General features: G+C 36.1%; 1 protein-coding gene across 6 annotated transcripts in view; it reads right to left on the bottom strand.

Moving 5' to 3' along the window:
* The window catches only part of ELAVL2 (ELAV like RNA binding protein 2), a 160997-nt gene extending 139793 nt beyond the window's left edge, over positions 1–21204 (bottom strand). For 2 of the 6 annotated variants that reach the window (XM_034967260.2, XM_057298727.1), the window contains exons 1-2: positions 20419–21200; positions 20044–20141 (exon numbers count right to left, since the gene is read on the bottom strand). In XM_034967260.2, coding sequence (XP_034823151.1) covers positions 20044–20070 — 27 coding nt within the window. In that variant the 5' untranslated portion in view covers positions 20071–20141; positions 20419–21200. Of the gene's footprint in view, positions 1–20043; positions 20142–20239; positions 20387–20418 lie in introns of those variants that run through there. The other 4 variants (XM_034967247.2, XM_034967255.2, XM_055092080.1 and 1 more) reach the window with 3 other exon arrangements.
* Positions 21205–22182: the final 978 nt, after the last annotated feature.

Here is a 22182-nt window from a genome sequence, read left to right as displayed (position 1 = left end):
CCCTTTCTGTGAGACACGGAAACTGCGTGTCTTGGGAATGTTTTATTCCACGGGACTTTGCGGAAAAGACTGTCCTACTCCACAGAAACTCATTTATTTTGAATTAGGCTGGCATTTCTTAGGACTCAGCCATCGTGACAAACTGTCAGGAGAGTTAGAGCCCCGAACTCGCTGTGCACCTTCCACTGTCCTGTTTTACATACACTCCCTTGCCAGCGTGAGCTCGCCTTTCTTCAGACTGTTCATGAAAAATAAATGCAAATCCAGGTAGTCTTCGAAAAGTCTGGTAAACCTGCTCCAGAGTTTTTAATCCTCGAATATCCCAGCTGGAATTGCAGCAAAAATGCCTACCTGCTCACCCTTGCTCCCTCCCCCCGTTCTTCTCCCTGCTCCCTCCACCCCCTAGCAAAGGGGTAAAGCCTTTTACTGGAAGGTGAGTGACTCCCAAGACTATTTTGCGAAAGATTCTTTACATTGCAAACACTTTCGTTAGGGACAGTGCCAGGGGCGGCAGTGAGCGGGATCTCAAACATCCTTTACTTTCTCTTTACATTGTGTCTGTAAACTCCTGTTCAAGGGGGAAAGACTGTAAAGTAAGAGAGCACACTCAAGGAATATTCCCCCCGAATCCTGAGGTAGCTGTTTACACTTAAAGACACATGAATTGTTCATTTAAATGTTCTTTTAAAAAATGTAACTAGTGTCGCGGTAAATCTTTGAGACCAGCCTAGGTTGGTTCTCCCTTCCCAGCCCCCCACTTACACACACACACACACCTTTTTTTTTTTTTTTCCTGGACCAATGTATGAGGTTCATTCTCCTTTAGATGATTTGCCTGCAGATATTCAGACTAAGATCTGTTGCACATGTCCCAGAGTGTCTAGGAAAATATATTTGCAGCCTCAGATCGACGATTATTTTATGTAGACGCTCCCACAAATGTCCCCAGATTTCCTTCCCCTCTTTTACTCAATAGTAACTTTTAGGAGGATAAACTCACGTCTTTCCTGAGCATACAAAGGGAAAATCTAGGCGACTAGGCGAGGGTGAAGGAAAAAAAACCCCAAAAAACCCGGAGGTGAAAAAGGGCAAATCAGAGACTTATGTCCGTTTCTTTCAGGGATACTAACAGCCTTCTTTAAGCTTCCCCCTGAAGCCGATACATCTCATGCAAAATTAATACAAGCAATTAAAAATAACAGTTTCCAAAGTTAAAGGAAACCATCTGTCTCAGCTGATAGTAATCAGTCTTTTCTCTGGCCCCTTTACCGGGACCTGGGAAGAAACGGTTTTTCTGCTTCCGATGCTCGGAGGCTCTTTCTTATATTGAAGATTTATGTTTCCACTTGTGTGCGATGCACGTCTAATTTGAAATAATAAAACCGGGCTGAGCAACCAGTCAATCAGAGCCATCCAGGGCGCTCCGCACGCCGCCCTGCCCCCCACCTCCCTCCGGTCTCTAACTCTTTCCCTCCTCCCCCTCTCACTCTCCTGGCCCTCCCCCTCTCCCTTCCTCCCTCCTCGGCTCTCACACGCGCTCACACTTTTACCCCCACGTGTGTTCAGATCAAACCCTTGTCCCACAGAGCAAGTGCCGGCACCGGGCCACGGTGACAAAGGCGGAGTTTGTATCAGAAGAAGACTGAGGCCCGGGGAGACACAGCGGCTAGAGAAACAGCTGTCTTATCAGCCCGCTGCAGAGATGGAGATGGCTCGAGAGGTCCTCAACAGATAATCACTTGAATAGGTTTGCAATGCGCCAAACTTCACGCTTGATAAGGCCAACCCAATGTAGAGAGAAGCCCAGATCCCGCTCCATTCTATCTGGGCTGTAAATTAAGAAATTGAAATTCAGGTTGCAGAGGCAGCAGTCTGCCGATAGACCGCTGAAGTAAACTGCATTAAAATGCTTTCGGCAGGCAGAGGGGGCGCCTGGAATGGAATATTGTTTAAAAAAAAAAAAAATGTAGTGGGAGGGGGCAGTGAGAGAGAAGAAAAAGCCCACGGGGCTTAAAAATTATTTGGGGAAGGGAAGCTGTGAGGAGAAGTGGAAAAGGGACACAGCATCTGGCCATGATTCCTAATCATAGCTACTATGAATAAACAATTTGAAAAGTACAGTATGGAGTTGTGTAAAGTTTGGTGTGATAAGAGATCAAGGAACAATTTAAACCAATCTGGTATAAAAGGGAATTCCGTCTTTATCTGAGCAGGAGTGAGAGGAAGTGGATATCAAATGGACTCTAAAGTTTTCCTTTCATTGTAAGAAAAGCAGATCAACCGGATACAGAGGAGTTACCATAAATTGAAGTTAACCTGGCCTTTTGGTTGAAGTGATAGGGCCACGGGAGGGATTCCAGAATGATTTTTACAATAGCCTAAGAAGTTGTCATCCACAGGAAAGAATCTGCTTAGCTACTTACAGGAATAACAGTTATTTTTCAACTCCCTCCTCCCTTTACCCAGGTAATTACTATAGGATAATACAGGAAACAAAAAAAAATCCCAGGTATGTACTCTAACACATACCTGATTCTTACCGCACACTTTATATCTACATTTTTCTGTCTGCTCTTTTGGATATGAGGTTTGAAATTTTATGCATTATTTAAATAGATTTTTTCACAAATATTTAATATATGTAATGACCAGCATATAGCCAGTGACACTGTCATCTTGATTCACTAATGTCTTAGTGTTGTACCTTGTTCTTTGTGTCTTAAGTGAATTGCAAGTTCGTTGGTGTCCATTTATGAGGTGGATAGCAAGTATGAGAAGATACATGGCATTTTCCACAAGGGCATTTACATTTTAAGTCTTAGAAACATTTATAAAAAGTTACCTTCAGCCGACAACACATAGTTAATACAGCTTTAGAAAATGAATCAATTTTTATTTTAACTTCAAAAATGTGATCAATCTCAGAATGCATTTAACTGACAATATAAAGGCTTATATCACTTTAGGATAAGCAAAAATAAAAAATGAACTTGTTGGAAAAAGTGAGAAAAATTTTAACATGCTATCATAAATTTTAGCAACTATTAAACTACTTGAATTAAAAACAATTATAAACTTTGAAATTGTTATTTGATTATTCATAGGTTAGTAAGCAAATAAATATAGGTCATGAAATCTCAAAGACATTTCTGTTGAATTGTTACATGCAAAAATCCTTCATATCTAACAAAAAAAGAGGTGTTTGGGTTTTTTTTACTCTTTTAAATTTAAGTGTATGGATGAATTAGTGCTTTGTGTATCCTTTAATGAGAGAGCAATTTATGGTTATGTAAGCTAACTTTTCCTTTCCATACCATTATTTTCCATAAAGTTATATTGGTTTAAATAATGGCTACTATATATGTATATTAAGAAATATTATTTTAATGAATTCCAGCATTTTAGGCAGTATTATATTATCTCCAATAATCCGATAACAAGATATTTTTGTGCTTGTTAGAAAACAAGTTTGAATTACCAGCTTTAATAAGCCCCTTAAGCTATGATTTTTATTTTTTTCTTAATCAAATTGAAAATATGCACACAATGGACAGCTTAAACTATTCTTTAATACAGATAAGACTTTTTTAAGATGTTAATTTGCATACAAATGAAAAGATACACTGTCACCAAGTTTGAAATGTGAAAAAAGCTATTTTATAAATTTAAATTATAGCATTTCAAAACTGAGATAATTTTAAGAAGTGACATTTTCATTATGAACATAAAATCTTTTAGCATGAAATTAGTATAAAAATAATCTTGTTTTTTTAAAAATTTTTGTCACAAAATGAATGCTACATATGGTTTCTAAAGGCATAGCAATTCATTATAAATGATGAAAAATAAAAAATAACCAAAAATGTGAAGTTAGTTTTTTAAATGATTTTCAATTATTAATCCCCCTCTGTGAGAAATGGCATATTATATTTTTAAAGCAAACAATCTTCCTATGATGTATTAAGGCAAAAATGTTGGAAGCTTTTGAAATATCCAAAAGTCTTCATGTTTTTGTTTAATGACTGATAATAATTCTATTACCAAAAATATCACACATAACTAATTATGTCCTTCCAGATATAACATTTATCATCAGGTAAGAGTGAAATGAGCAATACATAATCACTTCCTATTTCTAAATATTTTTCCTAATCTTTGACAAAAGGCCTATTTCAATTTGGTTCATCATCCTTTGAGTGCCTAGCATGTGCCAGAATAACAAAATTAGATTAGAGACAATAAATGCTTGAAGGAAATCAGATTATATTTTATGAAATGATAGTAAATGGAAAACTTGAGGGGTTTAAATAACTCAGTTAATATGTTGTATAATACATATTCACAATGTGTCTGGTTTATGTTGTTGCTATTGTTTATCCTTATAAATTTTTGTACAGTATCACTTTTTAAAATAATATAACTTGTCAAAAAATTACTCCTTTATATAGGAATATCATAGAAGGGATATTATCCTTCTAGGAGCTACAGTTTTGCAAATTGTTAATGGCTTGGGTTTTGACTTCAGACACGTGGATTTGAACCTGATTTCACGGGTCCTTGGACAAGTTACTTTATTGCTTCTAAACCTTGATTTTCTAATCTGTAAAATCGTGATAATAATGCCTAATTTAGAATCACTGTGAGGTTAGATGTAATCATAAGTATAAAATACTCAAAACTTCCTGACATGGAGGAAGCAGTCAATAGATGGTAACTACAATTATGAGAACAAAAATGGTAACCTATCACATTTATTTGATGGAGCCAGAATTAGAATTCCTGCCTTTGCATACTGTCTCTTAAATATTTTCATTAGCTCTCATTAATGTCCCAACTGACATATTTCATGATAAATATTCTCTCACATTTCTAATTGCAACCAAGTTTAAAAGGCGCCAAAAGGCATAAAATCATCTATCTGCCCTGTTATGTGACTTCAATATATTTCCCAATACAATTTCATGATTCACCCATAAAAAGTTGTGGGTCTTCAAAAGGGAACTGAGTCTGAGATCCCATTTGACTGATATAATAATAAAAACACCTTAGATTTTTATAGTACCTTTTATCACAAAAAGCTCAATGTACTTTTACATATTTATCATTGTAACCCCAGGAGGTATAGAAGGACATAAATTATTTCTCATTTTCAGGGGGCATAACAGAGGCATTAGGAATTTAGGTAACATTTCTAAGGTTCATAGAGATAGTTTTCCCGGATGTCAGTCTTTCTGCAATCTGTTACTGTCTCTGGCATTAATTATGGCTATTGTTACTTTAGTTAGGCTCAAACATTAGTGTTTGGCATTAAGTATAGCTTATAATTCAGTTAATCACTTGATGAAATCAATTTGAGTCAAATATATACCATCACAGTCTAATCAAATGAAAATATTTTGATTTTATGTTGAGACACTTTTATTATTCAATTTTATATATGCATACATTATTCTTATTTACCATTCTGTGTTAATTTCTAAGGGAAGATTTTAAAGGTTATTACTCATTTATGGCCTTGAAAGGAACCAGTTCCAATCTACTTATCACTCACCTCTCCCTAGGCTCATTCTTCCATCTCCACATATATTTTTATAGGCTAGTATCTTTATTCCATTTACATAGGCTAACAGTATTTTCTGCTCTAGTTTTCTATTTAGATTGTGCTTGAAAAATCTATCAAAATAAATATCTAAAGGAATATAGAGGTAGACTATATAAAGGGCTTTTTATAATGTATTGTTTTGAATAAAACAAAATGTATAACTAATGTCTACTTGACATTATAAAACATAGAATATCAGAAGAACACTAAAACTTGCTTATGGTTTACAGTTTTGCAGTTCCCTCCTGGGCTTACATTGCTATGAATTCATATAGATGGAGCTATAGCTGTGGACTTTCAGTGAGTAAGTGAAATGGAAGGAAACAACATTTTGCAGTCTGATAAAAGAATGAACCTTAAACTTTTAGAGATCTAAATTCATTGTAGGTAACAATAGAAAACAGACTTAATGTTTTTATTTTAAGCTTCAATAGGCGTCTGTCTGCATCTTAAATGTATCATATAATTTGATAAAATTGACCCACTCAAGGTCAAGCCCAGTCATCTGACTGCCAGACTTCTATGAGCAAGTGTAATTAGCACCAAGAAGAAACACATATGCATAAACACAGAACAGCCAGTGCTGCCGTTTATTGCCATTTCACACTAACCCCTCTTAACTCTTCATGTTGATGTGATTAAATACAAAATCCATTTCTCTGATGGAGCATTATGTATGTGCATTTTAAGGCTGAAGATACTGTTGTAATAGAAATAATATTTTATACCTTTGGTCATTGTCATTCTAGTATGAGAAATTAGAGAATATGGTTGCTTGAAATATCAGTTTTTGTAAACATGAGTTGGAAGATGTCACATAAATGAATGGCATTACAGACTGTTTAAGCTGTATGAGTAACAAATAGACATTTCCTTGAATTATTTTCACACAATTTACTGTGAATTTTTTCCTCTAGATGATATTTCAAGGTTCCTTGTGCAAACAATAAAAAACTTTCTTTTATGTCAGTGCTTATTATTTAACTTATAGAGTACTGATGTATTCTAGAATACTAATATTTCTAGATATAAAATGAATATGAAAAGATACATGTGTCTCCATATTAGTCATATCAAAAGGATACATGAAAGTTTGAGCCTCTTTGTAAGGTTTGTATAAAAGAGGAAAATATTCATATATATTATAGTGTTCAGTCCTCACTTTTAAAAGATCTTTATATAAATCTCAATTGGGTGTGTGTGCATGCGCGTGTGTGTGTGTGTGTGTGTGTGTGTGTGTGTGTGGTTTAGAGCAAATAAAAGGAGGATGAGAGGTGAAAATTACAGGAATTTGTTGGAGTGTACCAGCCTGTCTATAATAGAGGAAGTGGGCTACAAAGCATAGGAAATCAGATTGGTTGGGTATTGTGGTACCACATTATGCTGGCTTTGAAAGCCAGTAGAGGGAAGTACAGATATACAACTATTAGAAACAGGATACACCTATTGACAACTGTGAATTTTAGAAAATGCCAGACAGAAAGATACCCAAAGGTAGAGGAATTAGAACCAACACATAAGCAGGGTTAAGAAGCTTTCGTCGAAAATTCAAGACTCCTTGCAATGAGGAGGCAGGGTCAGACTATAATATATATGAGGACAAGACTGACAGGTACAGAAGAAGAATTCATGACACTGACAATAATGAAAGTGTTTTGATGGCCAAAATATTTCCATCAGCACTGGGAAAGAGATAGGGCTCTCAGCATATAATGTTTCTGAGCCAATGAGCCCACGGAAGCTGTGAGGGAGAGAAACCAGGGACAAGAGCCTGTCAGGCTGCTGCTCTGCGTAGCCCAGGACGCCTCTAAGATACCTTTGTGCCTAAGGGAGGGCTTTAAAAACACTGCTGGGAAAGTACGCACTGTGGCACTAAGCAAAGATCTCTAGATGTGGAGGCATGAGTCCTAGTATTATTTATCCCGCTAACTAGCTGATTCTCTTCAGAAAGTCACTCTGACTAAACTTCATGATTCCCAGGAGAAGACTAGATTAGTAATAATAGTGTATGCTAGGTGGCATTCTAATCCTCTACATGCATTAAATCAGTTAACTCTCACAAGAATCTCATCATTTTACAGATAAGGAAACTGAGGAAGTTAAGTAATTTGCCCAAGATAACACAGCTAGAAATTAAAAGAGCTGGGATTTCGCCCTAAATAGGCTGTTTCTAGAGCTCAAGTCCTTAGCCACTATTTATTAGAGTACCTTTAAGGTACTTCCAGATGTACAATTTTGTAATTTTAAAGAAATACAACAGAAATTACAGATGACATAACACTTGCAAGAGAACAAAAGCCTCCAGAAAACAGATATTACGATGAACATAAACAGATAAAGCTCTACTTTTCATTTCAGAAATAATCATACTCTTATACCTTGCCGTGCTCTCTACTGCTGACACATAGAAGAGAGAGAAAATTTATAGTTGGATGATTTGTTCCTTTAAAAAGATTCAGGTCACATATAATAGGATTTTGAGACATATTTTATATAAGATGTCCTTGGCTGTTCCAACCAGCGGGTAACATTGTTTTGCAGTTTAATTATTTAGCTTTTACATATTTTAAGCAGTCTACTCCATAAACATATAGTAAACAGTTATAAAGCCATTACAAATATAGTGTTTATTATTTAATGAAATGTGAAGATATTTATGAAATATTATTAAGCACATTAAACATCACATAAAGGATGTTTACTAGAACATTAAACAATGGCTATTTTGAGGTAATGGGATTTGGATTTATAGTTACTTTTTTTTTTTACATTTTCTGCATTATTGGGTTTGTAAAAATTTTGAGCATGCATTCTTTTTCATAAGTCAGAAAAACAGGTAGTTTATTGTTTCAGAAAGAAAAAACTCTACAGCTCAAGCTTGAGGGCCTATAGCCACCAGGTGAGAACAGGTGCTAGATGCTGGATGGTAAGGACCAGTGACCTCTTAAAAGACAACTTAGATAAAGAGAGAGGTCAGAATAATACCCCTTGAGCTTTACAGTTTATAAACAAAATAATATTCACTTCTAAAAAATTGAGATTTAATACACATGAAAAATAGATATGACAAAAATCTCAGAAATTGCTCTACCATTTTCTTAGACAACAATATCAGGTATAACTATCCTGTCCAATTAAAATTGCCTAATATTAATTATATACAATAACATAAAGTGTTTCCTTCCCTTACTGACTATCTGTATTATGGCCAAGGAATGTTCTTCTTTTCGATGAATTAATCATTTCTTTTTCCCTATTAAATCCTTTCTCAAATTGCTCAAGAATCTCATAAAATGAATCTTCATTCCCAGCCAGCAAAACCCTTAAAGTGATTTGCTTATATTTCTATGGCGTATAAGTAAGTGAAAACCATAATACAGTAAATAATTATAATGAGATTGAACAAAAACTGGCTTCCGGACAGGTACCATTAGTGAATTGCTATTTCAGTGTCCTAAACAGTCACCTGAGTAAATTCAATTTTCATATTCTTTAATTTTTGTCTTTAAAATCACTATTCAGAGAATGGAAAACTGGCTCAATGTCTCAACTGTGACTGATGGCAGTCTCTGAACATTCTTACTTATTTTGTTTTGCTATTTAGAAATAGTCTAATACCATGACCAAGAATCTAACAAGAGCTATCTAACAGGTATTATTTATCTTATTAGATTTATGACATTGGTAGAACTGGAAAAGAAGGTACTAAGAAAAAATACCAAAATAACAGAAACTTATTTTTTAATATGATGTATTTTAATGTGTTCTGTTATCTTTTAAGTTTTATAAACCACAGACATATATTAATTTTCAGATATGAATGACGACTGTTTTGAAAAAAAAAACTTATTTGTCAAATATAGAGGACATAAAGTGCCGCTGCCCTCACTCATGCACTCATTTGACTCATGGCGCAGTCCTGAATAATTTTAAACCAAACATGACTGCGGCAATCAATTTTCGTCCAATTTATTGGGCATGAGTTAAAGCCAATTAAAAAACCATTTTTGGTGCAATTCAAGAGGAAAACTGTATAAATCCATGAAAAACAAATTTCAGTCCTAGACATGAGTCATCACTATTCTAAATATTGGTGTCAGTCCCAAATCAACAAGAACAAATCCTAAAATTGCACAGTCCACACTGGAAACTGCATTTATCAGCAATGATTTTACACAATTATTAATTTTTTATAAGAAACTGACCTGAAAGGAAAATCATGCTCTTCTGTCTCATCTGAATAATTTTTGCAATGAAATTAATAGGTAGTTTATAGCAGCTCCTTGAGTTTCTGAATTAAAAACTGAGGTAGAAAGTCATCTGTGACCTTTATATAAAGAAAGTAAAACATTTTACCTATAATTTTAAAGTATCTTTTACCTATTAGACCATGTCTTCTTTCACATGAATATAGTGGCTCTCTTTTAAGGCCATAAAATGAAACAATCCCTGTATGCTCCAGATATTCTTAGGGTAATCAAAGCAGCAAAATTGAAGCTTCTAGGTTGGAAATTACAGCTATAAAATACAGCTATACATTTTCAATCTGTATATTAAAAAGGCCTTTCAAGTTCAGGGTTGTCTTGGTTAAAAGTATTCACGCAGACCTGAATTCTGGTTCTGCCTCTCCTGTGTCCTTGGTATATGACTTTGGGCATGTTGCCCAACCTCTCTAAGCCTCAACTTTCTCATTCTTAAAATGGGCATTAAAAATAACCTACCTTTTAGGGCTGTTGTGAGCATTAAGTGACTAAAGTATTTGTCAAGTGCCTGGCACAGAGTCAATCTTCATTAGATGACAGAACTGGATAAAGGAAAGCCCAGTGATTCTCACACATGGCTGTGCAACACAATCTACCTGTGAGGTTTTTTTCTTTTCAAGTACAGATGCCTCCCCTTTACCTCAAGAGATTTCACTGTAATGAGGTGTAATCTAAGCACATATGTGTATGAAAAGCTCCACAGGTGATTCTGATGAACAACTGATTTAGAGCAAAAATCAGTACAGGTTTTTCAGTGGTGCAGTTAACATGGAGTTAAACAGTGGCTTGAGCTATTTTGGTTCAGTTACCTCTGCTGAGCAGATTAATTGGAATAATTGCCAATTTTATACTTTGTGTTATACTGAAAAAGATTTAACTAGGATATCTTTAAAAGATTTTATTTACATTCATATTGCTATGAGGTCACAGAATAAGTGTGATTTTCTACAACTTCCCATTAGTAAAATGAAACAACATGTGAGATAACCCCGGGAAATTGCAGTCATTCCACTGGCATAGATATATTTTAGTGTTTGTTACGTTTGTTACTTCTATTTAATAAACATAGGCAAATAAGCCAAAATTACTTAATCAGTTTTTTCAGTTATATTTTCCTTTTGAGTTAGTTCATTTCTAACTGTCCTACTTCAAGTATGCACTCTCCTCAATGATAGAGATCAGGTGGTGCCATGCTGTTAAGAAAAAAAACTATCAGAAAAATATACACGTTGGACTGACATGACCACCCCACAAGTTACTCACCATGATTGTCTAACAGAAACACGTGCATTTTCCCTGAGAGCCAATTTTAAATATTAACAGAAATCAGGACTCTCCTTAATATCTTCCCATTAGTGGAGATTAATTTATTGGATGAACAACCTGTTACCTTGAAAGGCAAAGAGATATGTCCTAGTAGATCTGGGGTATTAGCAATGTCAGTAAAGCTGGCAGCGTAAGCCTGGGGGAACAAAGGACAGCCGGGTCCTGAAAGTATCAAGAGAAGATGAGGAGGAGGTGAGGAAACCAATCAGATAGTTTCCACCATTTGTGCCTAGGGCAAGTCTGGGTGCAGCTGGTACATTCTCAGACTTACAGCTTTTATAGGCCTTCTTGGTAGGAAACCAGAGTGATTTATACCCTGGCATATCTCTATACAGGAATTCAGAGAAATTCCAATGCTGCTACACCACCAGACAGAGTTTTTACTTTAGAGTTTCTAGAGAAACTCTCTCTCTAGGTTTAAGAATTGTTATACTCTCTCTCTAGGTTTAAGAATGCAAACCACATAGATTACCTAAGGGCTCATTGGGACAATACTTACTCTCTGAGGACTCCCTACCCTCGGGGTTTAGAAATGACTCTGCAATGTAAACATAATTCAACATCATGTATTGGCAAGCTGTTGGTAGATCAAGGAGATGTTGATCAAGATGTCAATGAGGAGTTGGAATGCCCAGATTCTAGTTTTTAAACTTTTTGAGAATCACTATGTATCTATGTATAAAGTGAATGATAGTGTTTGCTTGTTTTACTCTGTAGGGTTATTGTAAAGCTAAAAGAAAAGTAAATCTATGAACACTGGAAAGTTTTCTATTGGCATAAGAAACTAGAGGAAAATAATTTTTAATGTATATAACTTTCTAGTAAATTATACAAATGCCTGTCAGGAACATATTTCCTTTTTAAAAATTAAGTAAACTTTTTCTTCTTCAATATGATTCTCGAAAGTTTCAAAATCAACTCATCAGATAACAACTCTATGTTAAAACTTCAAAAAGTGAAATTGCCTGACACTTGCTGAAATATCATGGAACATGAAAATGAAAATCTATAGAAAATGCAGAACCTTCCATTTCGTTTTTTGTTTATGAATATAATGTTTTATCTAAGTCTCACCTTAGACAATTGGTTTCCAAAACATGGCTCTTTGAAATTTCAGAGAGGAGAGAGCCCCTTCAGAGTTTTTCGTTTAACCAGCAGAGAATTGCATTCTCACAGCTGGAAGCTGAACAGCTGTTGACTCTGACATTTTTCTGTTCCCCTGAGTGAGAGTTCAAGGACCCTCTCTGTGCCATCAGGAGGACAGCCAGTAAAGGGATCAGAAACATGTTCCAGTGTAACTCAACTCCAAGGCCAACCTAGAGGACTGGAGAACAGAGAACTCAGAGCCACTGTTGCCCAAATGGTAGAGATAGCCTCCCTGTTGAGGAAAACCAGCCTCCCTGAGAATCTACTTTCTGACTCATGGCCAGATCTCAAGGCTTAAGTGACCTGAAGCACCCTTGATATTGGCCAGTCTTAGGAATTTGGTGTCCTTTTAGAATTTATCAATATATATCTCTTTTTTTCATATATATAGGAAATTTCCTTTTCACTCAGAGTGCATTTCTGGGTGCTTCTTAGTGGATACTAAATAGCTAACTCCATTTTGATTTTATAGGAAGAAAAACAAACAAAAAGAATATTTCAGAATAGCTGTCACTGCAGCACTATTTATTGTATCCACTAGAGGACTCCTCTCAGAATAACTCAAAATCTCTCCCTTCTCATTCTCTATGGCCTCTGGCATTTGATGCTCAACTGACTCTTGAGTTGGGCCACTGGCTATATATCAGTGTTAGAATGAAAACATTCCCCCTACTTTAACACCTCCTGCTAGTTCAATAAAGCGATGTTTAAATAACTGAACTGGCTTCAATGAACTGTACTTGCCATTTTTTCCTGCTTCTTAGCTAGATAAAATGGAGATAATTAGGAAGTGGATGAGCAGGTTTAATGAAAGCCAGTTTCTTTTGGTATACTCCTGAAGCAGCAATCATCATCTGTTTGGCTTTTGAAGAGCAACAATTATAATCACTTAAACCCCCAAGGGGAACAAAAATAGAATTTACATTAGCATATAAAATATACAGCTGGATTGGGCAAGCCTACAAAATTCTGGGGAAATCATTCTAATCTGAATGCTATTCAAACTCACAAGTAAAATGAGTTCAAGAGTATTTTACATACTTCCTTCCTATAAAATAATACTTATAACAATGTTGAGAGGATTTTCCTAAAAATGAACACAGGGAAATAAAAAATTGTTGCCAGGAGAGAATCCCAGAGGGAATAAGCTAAACTGTATTGTCAAGATATCAGAGAGCAAAATGCATAATGATATTCACACAAAGTACTAATCACTCTGAAGTGAAGGTTTTTTACAGTAAAACTACACACATTTAGGATTTTAAGAAACAAATTTTGTTCTGATCACTGGTACTACTTACTAATAAGGAAAATTTCAGATTAATAGTACTTCCCTTCTCCTCCATTGCAAATGTGAAAGTAATACAAAGGAAAGTGAAATTGCTTAAATTGATAATCTATTATTGTAAAACAGAACTCTGTTTCCTATTTTAAAATATTTTCATATCATTTCCTCTCAAACAATCTCTTTCTTACACCCCCCTTTCTAATTGTAGCCCAGATCACAGGCAATCTCCCTCATCATTTACATTATTTAATTACTTCTGCTTTTGTGTGCCTTTCACAGTTTACAAGATACTTTTTTTTCTTTTTTGGTAGAGCATAGAAGAATGAAAATGGGGCCTTTGCTTTATCCATCATGCTACTAGCAACAAAACACTAACATAATCAATATATTAAAGGCTTTCCCGGCTGTGCACATTTGTCAAAGGCAGTGTATCTGAGATATTACACTAATGAATCTTGAACAACTCAGCATCCTACACAGAAAACTTGTTCTCTCTCATCATAAGTACATATCAATATGTAAAGACAAGAAAAATATGTACTTCATCTTTCTATATATTATTTGAAAAGCCACTGTTACATTTCTTTAAAATGGAAAAAAAGTCAGTAAGCAAAATTCCACCTCCACTGAGAAGCCTTCCTGAATACCACACTAAAGTCAACCACAGGCATATTAGCGACAGCTTCCTCTGTGCTCCTAAAAGTACTTTTTACATATCTCTGATACCAATTATCTCACTACGTTATAACCATCTGTTGACATCTCTATCTCTTACACAGAGTATGCATTACTTGACAGCACAGCCATTTTTTCCAGCCAAGTATTATCAGGTTCTAGCACGGTGCCTAACCCAGTAAGCATGTAATGATGTCTGTTGAGTGAAGTGTATCATTCACTGCATTCTAAGACATCAAAATGTTGTGGTATTCATGGTAGGAATCAAACTTATATATTAATATCATCTCTGCAACAATATCAGATTTAATGATAAATTAAGCACTAAGAAATTAGAAATTCAAAAGTCTAGATTTCTGTAGCAATCTTAGCTCTAATTATCTTTAACGAAGGATCATGGTAGTATTTTAGATTTTGTTAAATATTTATAATGTTAATCAGCTCTTTAAACTACCTATCCCATAGTTAATTATTTTTACTGAAAACACTTGAAAAGCTGAGTTCTTAGTTCTTAATGGTAATGACCTCAGGTTTCATTAACTTTATAATCTCTATTTTTAAAAAATTAAAAGCATTAACATTGCCTTCTCAGCCTTTGTCAACGTCTGTCAAGCGAGGCGGCATCTAGCTTGTATTACTCTGCCCTTTCTGTAATGCTCTGAGAGGCTTTGAAAATCTACAACAGATAACTTTACTTTGAACACAAAATGTGATGATTTCATATTCAAAAGGATTTACAGGGATAATTGTGGTGCATGGCTTGAAGGATTCCAGGACCTATGCAGGAACTTTCTTAAGATCTTTTGTTTTTTTCTTACTTTAAACATAGTTCACATTTTTCCTACCAGTTTTCCAAGTGAAATGATCATTTTGTACAGTTATGACAAAACAATAATGGAGAGGTAGAAGAAAATAGACTCCAGAATTTATCCTAAAATACTCCTGGATTTTTAGTTAGTAATAGTTAATATTATTATCATTAGATAAAATTATGTTTTGAGGAGTTAATTATACCATAAATTTAAAACTGAACAACTAATGACTTTCCCTTTTAGCTTCATATTGCTATAACCATAACTTTTATATGTATAATTACATATATTCATTATTTCTATAGACAGATTTGTGCACTTCAATGAATTTGAATGGAAAGAAAAATTGTATAGACGGTTGTATGATTTTAGTACATAATCATGTAATATAAATTTCCACATCAAGGGATGAAACAGAAAATTATATGAACATTTTATTAGCTACTAAAAAAACTTGGCCTGAATTTTATTTAAAATTAGACCAGTAACTAAAATTAGTTTTGAGAGGGGTAAAAATTCAGGGGTTTTTCCAAAATCAAAGTGAAACAGAGTTGAGTGGGTGAATGCTAGAATACTGTGGGTTGAAATGCTCAAGCCTCATAATTCTCCCCTTAATAACCTGGTTCTTAAAATTCCAAAATTATCTGACTTAAAAAAAAATCTACTAGTACTCTCATAGTAATGAGGTTTAAACATGATTAATTTCGATGGTTTCACTTTATAAAAAATTGAAACTTACAAAATGGATGTATCAATTTTTTTAAGTTATTCACTTAACAAGATCATTAATTCAAATACTATTTTAACGTGTGAGCTCTCTGCATTTAAAAAAAAAAGTAAGGCAATTTAAAAAAAAAAGATTTACACAAAAACAACTCAGGAGCGCATTTATTGCATAAGGTGCAGATAGAGTTATTCTGAGTGCTATCATTTCTTCACAGGTGAAAAGTGAAATATTGAGCAGTTTTCTGTTGACTGTCAATGATGTCCTTAAACATTTTTTCATTGTTACTTAAAGAGGCTTGAATGAATTACCTTGATAAAATCTTAACATCTCTACTCCACATCTAAGCTAATAAACCCAAGAATAGGCAATATTTATGTCCCAATCTCTCAGGTCCAAAGATTTTATAAACAAAAAAGATCAAAATTAGAGCATTTTGATGGGAAAGGATGTTTTCTCTGTATTTATTAGAGAGTCTATCATCTTTAATACTTAAAAAGGAATCATATAGTAGGGCCCTATTTAAAACTTTTAATTTTCTATATCACTTACATGTTTCTTTAGTTCACAAAATGAGGGCAGTTTAAAAAATCCCCCTTAATCACTGTGATTAGAAGTTAATTGATTAAGTATATCAAAGTAAACTCTAGCTTAGAAAATACATATTATCGTAAAAAAATCAAATGATTTGCTACCTATAAAAATCATATAACATTTTATGACATTACCAAATATAAGTGTAATCAAAATTTTAAAAGTCTTGAAAATGAAAAATTAAATCCCATTTTAGTCATTAAGATTTTTAAAATCACTCTGCTTATTTAAGTTCCCTTTTAAGGAAAATTGGGTACAGTTAGGTCTTCCTTTTATTTAGTAGATATTTTTGCTATTTATTTTAAAATACTTTTGTCACTATAACTGAGTTAATCTTTCTCTCCTTTAGTTTTTGGAACAGAATTGAGAATATAATAAATTCTCCATAATTAATGTCCCAAAAGAGAAATAACCAGGCAAACCAGGCTCATGTATCCAAACCCAATGTGGGTACAGTTAAAAATATTTCAGTGAAACTTTTTTCTTCAAAAATGTTGTATTGCAAAAGTGCCAAGAGTGACAGGCAATCCCTACCCTCAGAATATGTGGCAATTACATGAGCTTTATATGAAGGCCTTTTAAAATCTAGTATCTTTCTATTATTTGATTGTCATTTTGTTTGATTTTGGATCCAATTTTGGAGTCAGATAGATTTTTGATTCACATCCTCACTTTATGGTTCATAAGCTGTCTTACCTTAGGTACTCAGTTTCTAGGTGAAATAAAAGCTACCACCTAAAGTGTTTTGAAAATTAACTGAGATACTGCATAAAAGGCACTTACATATATGATTAAATCCATGACTGAGTCATAGCAGGTAGACAATACATGTTAACTATTAAAAGTTAACTTCTTCGAGATTTTAGATTGTATATTTGACATAGGATACATACTACATTTAATACCAATTAGAAACAATAAATGAAGATTATTTTTGCATTTTAAAAACTCTAATGTCACTTCAGCCATTCTTTTTTGCCTTTATGCTTGCAGGTACATTGCATGCCCTGTATATGGTACAAAGGACAAAACCTGCAATGTACCCATTAGATAACCTGGCTGCCATCCACCGCCACTTCCTACATCTCACTTTTCTCTTTTATGCATGAATACTTTTTCACTTAAAGTGAGTCACTGTCATTGGAATCAATGACTTTCTATGAGAGTATTGCTTAGTTCACAAAACTTAAGAATTTTGTGCTTATGAACATTATAAGCTTTCTGCTATTTGTAAAACTTATTCTAATAAACTGAGGTTCAAGAAAAATATCGGAACATGACCACTGTATTTCCAATGTGCCAATAACATAAATAGAACACTTATAATTTTGGTATAAAAGCAATTATACTGAAAATTAAAATGTTTGTATTTTGTAGAAAAAAATTGGTAAGTGTACTTTTACATTTTAAATTTGCATATTAAGAATATTTAGCAAACCTAAAATTGGCACAGAATTATGGTGAGGGAAAGTATGAGGAATATATAGCATTAAATATATAGCATTAGAGAGTTTAAATATTTTAAAGGCAGTTAAACTACATGCACTATTAATTATCATTTAGAAGATAATTTTCAATTACCCAGCTTATTTTAAATAATAATTTTTAATGAATAACTTCAACTAAAACAGTATTTTCAGTGTTTAGGTAAAAACTAAGTAAATCTGATGGCTTGTTTGAGATTATGACTATGATTAAAATAACTCTGAATAAAGTTGTTTTTCTCCACACGTCAAAGTAATTTAATTTTACAGGACATATATTTATTTATAAATATCTATACCTCAGTCGTAGATAATGAATTATTTCTTTGTTTAGCGCTGTATACATATAGTTCAAAGTGTTTATTTTAAAACCCCAGGTAGTGTTAGTATAGTTCAGGATTAATTATAAAATTAAATCCTATGATAGTTGAGTAATATGATCTAAAATTAATTATATAGTTAAGAACATTGCTAGCTTACTACCTGTGGTCTATGAATATTAGTGGGTAGAAGAAGGAAATTTCTCAACTGAAATTCTTGCTAATACAAAGACATAAAATACTATATTCTAATCTAAACTCTTCTTTTTTCACAAATTTACTAAATTGATTCCTCTTGTACCAACAAATTAGTAGTTTAACCATTTTGGTGTTTTAGCTCTCAAATGAAAACTGTTTTAAGGATGGTTATTGCAAACAGCTAGACTAAAATCAATATTGATGACTTTGGAAGCTGACTGCATAAGGTATCACTTTCCTGTGGTAGTTACTGTTGAACTACAGTAACTTCATGTAGAATAGGCAAAAAATAAGTCGGTTGTTAAAAATAAGTTATTAAAATATATGCCCGCTAAAATACATTAAGCTTTATTGCAATACAATCATTTTTTAAGTTATTTTCTATGTTTCCTATGATCACAGGAAGTTTATAATTTAAAAATCTTTATTACAGAATAGGTCTTGAGAAATGTAGGCACATGCAATTATAGCTACACACATATAAATGAAAATTAAGAATGGACTCAACAAAACAATTCCTTTCAGTGGGTATTTCTGTTTCCATCCCAACCTTCAAATGAGAAAACTTAGATGGTCTTGCCTCATCAGAAAATGGGCAGGTCCATTCCAATTTAGGGCATCCCAGTTCTCTCCATGGCAACAGCCCTGGATAAGCTAAAAGGCAACTGAAAGTTTTTAAGACTACTGAGCACTATTAATCCTTTTTTAAGAAGTGCAAAACAGGCCAAACAATGTAGAATTCTCCAGAGCAAAGGCTGTCTTTTACCAAACTTAGAACTGTTTACATTGTCACAAATACTGTGTTGATACCTATTCTTGGAAAATGAATGAGATAAAGGGGCAAAACCTGGAAGTCCATCCCTGAAATATACCTCCTATTTAAAAACAAAAGGGATTAGGAAAGGATGCTGAAGAAGGACTCTTAAATGAATGAATCTGTACACTTTAAAAAGTGGGATGAATGGGAAGAGGAAGGAGAGCAGAGGGCAGTGGGAAGGAGGGTTAATAAGCAATTCCTTTCTCCAGCCTCAAACCTTTTAAGACCACAACTTTGCAAATGTATTATTTCATCATCATTTAGTATTTAAAATTTGTCTAAGAATGATGGCTTCAAATGTTGCTACCTGAGGAAGTGTGAGGAAGAATGGTCTAACTGCAGGAGAGGACACAGAGATAGTTGTAGTAGCTGAGGATGACCCCATTGTTTCTTTTCTTCTTCAGGATTTTGATCAAGAGTGACCCGGCTAATGTGCCGAGTTCAGGAAGTCAGAGCTGCAAGGTTCTTTTGAAACCAGACAATAACCTAGTTCCCTTCGCCTCCCTTCCCTGCACCTCTCCCCTGCTTACTGCCAACTCCCACCCACTTTAAATGCATCAAGCCTATTACCATCCCAAGAGTATCAAACATATAAATACAGAACTTGTCCACTGACCATAGTAGAGAGAAAAACAAAATTAGCACTACTGGTTTGTACGGGTTTCTTTTTGTTGTTGTTTAACCACCCCCTCCTCCCAGCCCCCAACCCTTTGTGTGTGAGGATTCCCCTTCAAACCACCCACAGACCGAGCAGACGAAAAGAAATGGTAATTTTCGGTTTAAAAGTTCACTTACCACGGCAACCTCATATTGCTTTGTCATGCTTTTTGCACTTAAATTTTCAAAACTGCTTCTGCTGGGCGCAGAACTGGGAAGGCAGGGCTAAAGTATCTCTAGTAATCACAACAAAAAGGAGAGAACATTCACCAATCAGAATTACATTTAAATATACAATCAAACCCCAGAGCAAGACGCACGGTTCAGAACATACCGGGGAGGGTGTGGGGGTGGAAAAAGCCAAACTAACAAAAGGTAAAGGGGAGAGTTGAGTGGTTGGAGGGGAAATTGATCCAAGCCGCCTTTTGACCGTGGACTGGCTTAAAACCACCACCACCCCCCCCCCCCCCCCGCCCCCAGCACCCCCGCGATTACCCGAGTGACTGCACTTGCCTCCGGCCAGCTCAACTGCAGGAGAGGAAAGCCCCATCTAAGTTCACTAGCCCTGCCACAGTCTTCCACTGCCTGATGGGTTCCTTCAGGAAAACACTTCCAGAGGCATTCATCCACTTGAGGTCTGGGGTTGGCTGCTGCTGCGAGGCTGCTGCAGCCGAGGCTCCCGCGAGCAGCTGCTAGGATCCTTGCCGTCTCGTTCCTGCCTCTTTCGAGCTGCACAATAGCCCCGGCTGGGTGCACCTCATTAAGCCAGCCGAGAGCCCCAGGAGCAGGGCAAGCCGTGTGACAGCGCTACCTCTTTGTAATGACTGTATGATGGATGCAACCGAAGGGTGGGGTCTGGGTGGGTCAACACTGTTAATGACAGTATGTATCATTCTGTTCGTCCTCCAGGAGAGGGGAGGGAAGCCCCCTGCCCTCCCCTCAGGTCTTGGGCTCGCTTTCTCTCTCTCTCTCTCTCTCTCTCTCTCCCTCTCTTCCTCTCCCTCTCTCTCCTATCTCTCGTCTCTGTCCCCTGTCACTCGCGCGCACACACACACACACGCACACACACTTTCCTCCCTCTTCCCCCACCTCCCTATGCCATTTTCTGCAGTCAGCGTTCAAAATAAGTACGAAAACCATCGGGTAATTTCCAACTGAACCGATTACGGACGGCGAATTTATCCAAACACTTAAGCAAGGAGAGGATCCTAAAATCGAAAAACGAAGGCGGAAGGGGCGAGAAGAACGGGGTGGAGTTGGGTGGAGGAGCGAGTGGGACGTTAACTGGCCAATAGTTTGCAACTGCCGGTCAACACGCGCAGCCTACTCAGCGCTGCTCCGGAGGCGCGGGACGCCGCCTCCACGTGCGCCGCGCTCCTCCCAGTGCCCGGGACGGTGTCGGGGGCGGGCTGCACGGCGAGAAGAGCAAAATAAAACCAGCCCGAGAGGCCCTGGCTGGGGTTGAGACTGCAGGAGTAACTTCTGCACCGAGGCAGCGCGCAGCCAGTCGGGGAAGAACTCTGCAACCTGACCGAAAGAAAGTCCGACCCTCTCGGGAGGGCTGCCAGGATGCTGGAGCGAGTGTCAGGGTCCGAGACTCCCAAGTCGGGCGAGGGCTTCTGCCCCTGGCCATTGGGTACCCCCCTCCGACCAACACCCCCGTCCCGCTTCAGAGCGTCGGCCCCACAGGTGCGCAGCGAAGTCACCACGTTGGGGACTAGCCCCCGCCTCTCTCTCTTCCCTTTCTCTCCCGACCCTTCATCCTCTTCACTTCTCACTCTACTCTGAGTCTTGCCTGTGCTGGCCAGGCTGCCCCAGGGAGGCAAAAAAAGAAAAGAAAATCTCTCTCCTTTCTCCCCCTTTAAGGGGAGCCTTGGATCTTTGTTTCACTACCACACCACTGACACCATCCCATTGATATTTTCCCCCCCTTTCAGTTTTGTTAATGGTCCCAAGAACCCAGTTCACAGGCACCGGTTTTTCTTCTATAGGAAAGCCTTACAGAATGATTTTTATTGCCTTGTGTGGACAAGTACACTTATTTTACACTCAGCCTCCCGTTTCCAACTTAACTGTGATGCTGTACACTCTTCATGTGGCTACAAAGCACCTTCCAGACATCCTGAGCGATTTCTCCAGAAGAGTGCGGATGCTATTTATTTATATTTATTAGAGTTTATGGAGCACCATTTCTCTGACTCTGTGTAATAGACTTCTATGTTTTTATCATTGATGTCTTATAGCAGCTAAGAGAAAGCAAGAAGCATAGAGAAAACA

This window comes from Pan paniscus, chromosome 11 (genome assembly GCF_029289425.2).
Source record: "Pan paniscus chromosome 11, NHGRI_mPanPan1-v2.0_pri, whole genome shotgun sequence".
Classification (NCBI taxonomy): Eukaryota; Metazoa; Chordata; class Mammalia; order Primates; family Hominidae; genus Pan; species Pan paniscus.
The sequence above is the reverse complement of the archived record's forward strand: the minus strand, read 5'-3'. Positions and strand labels throughout refer to the sequence as shown.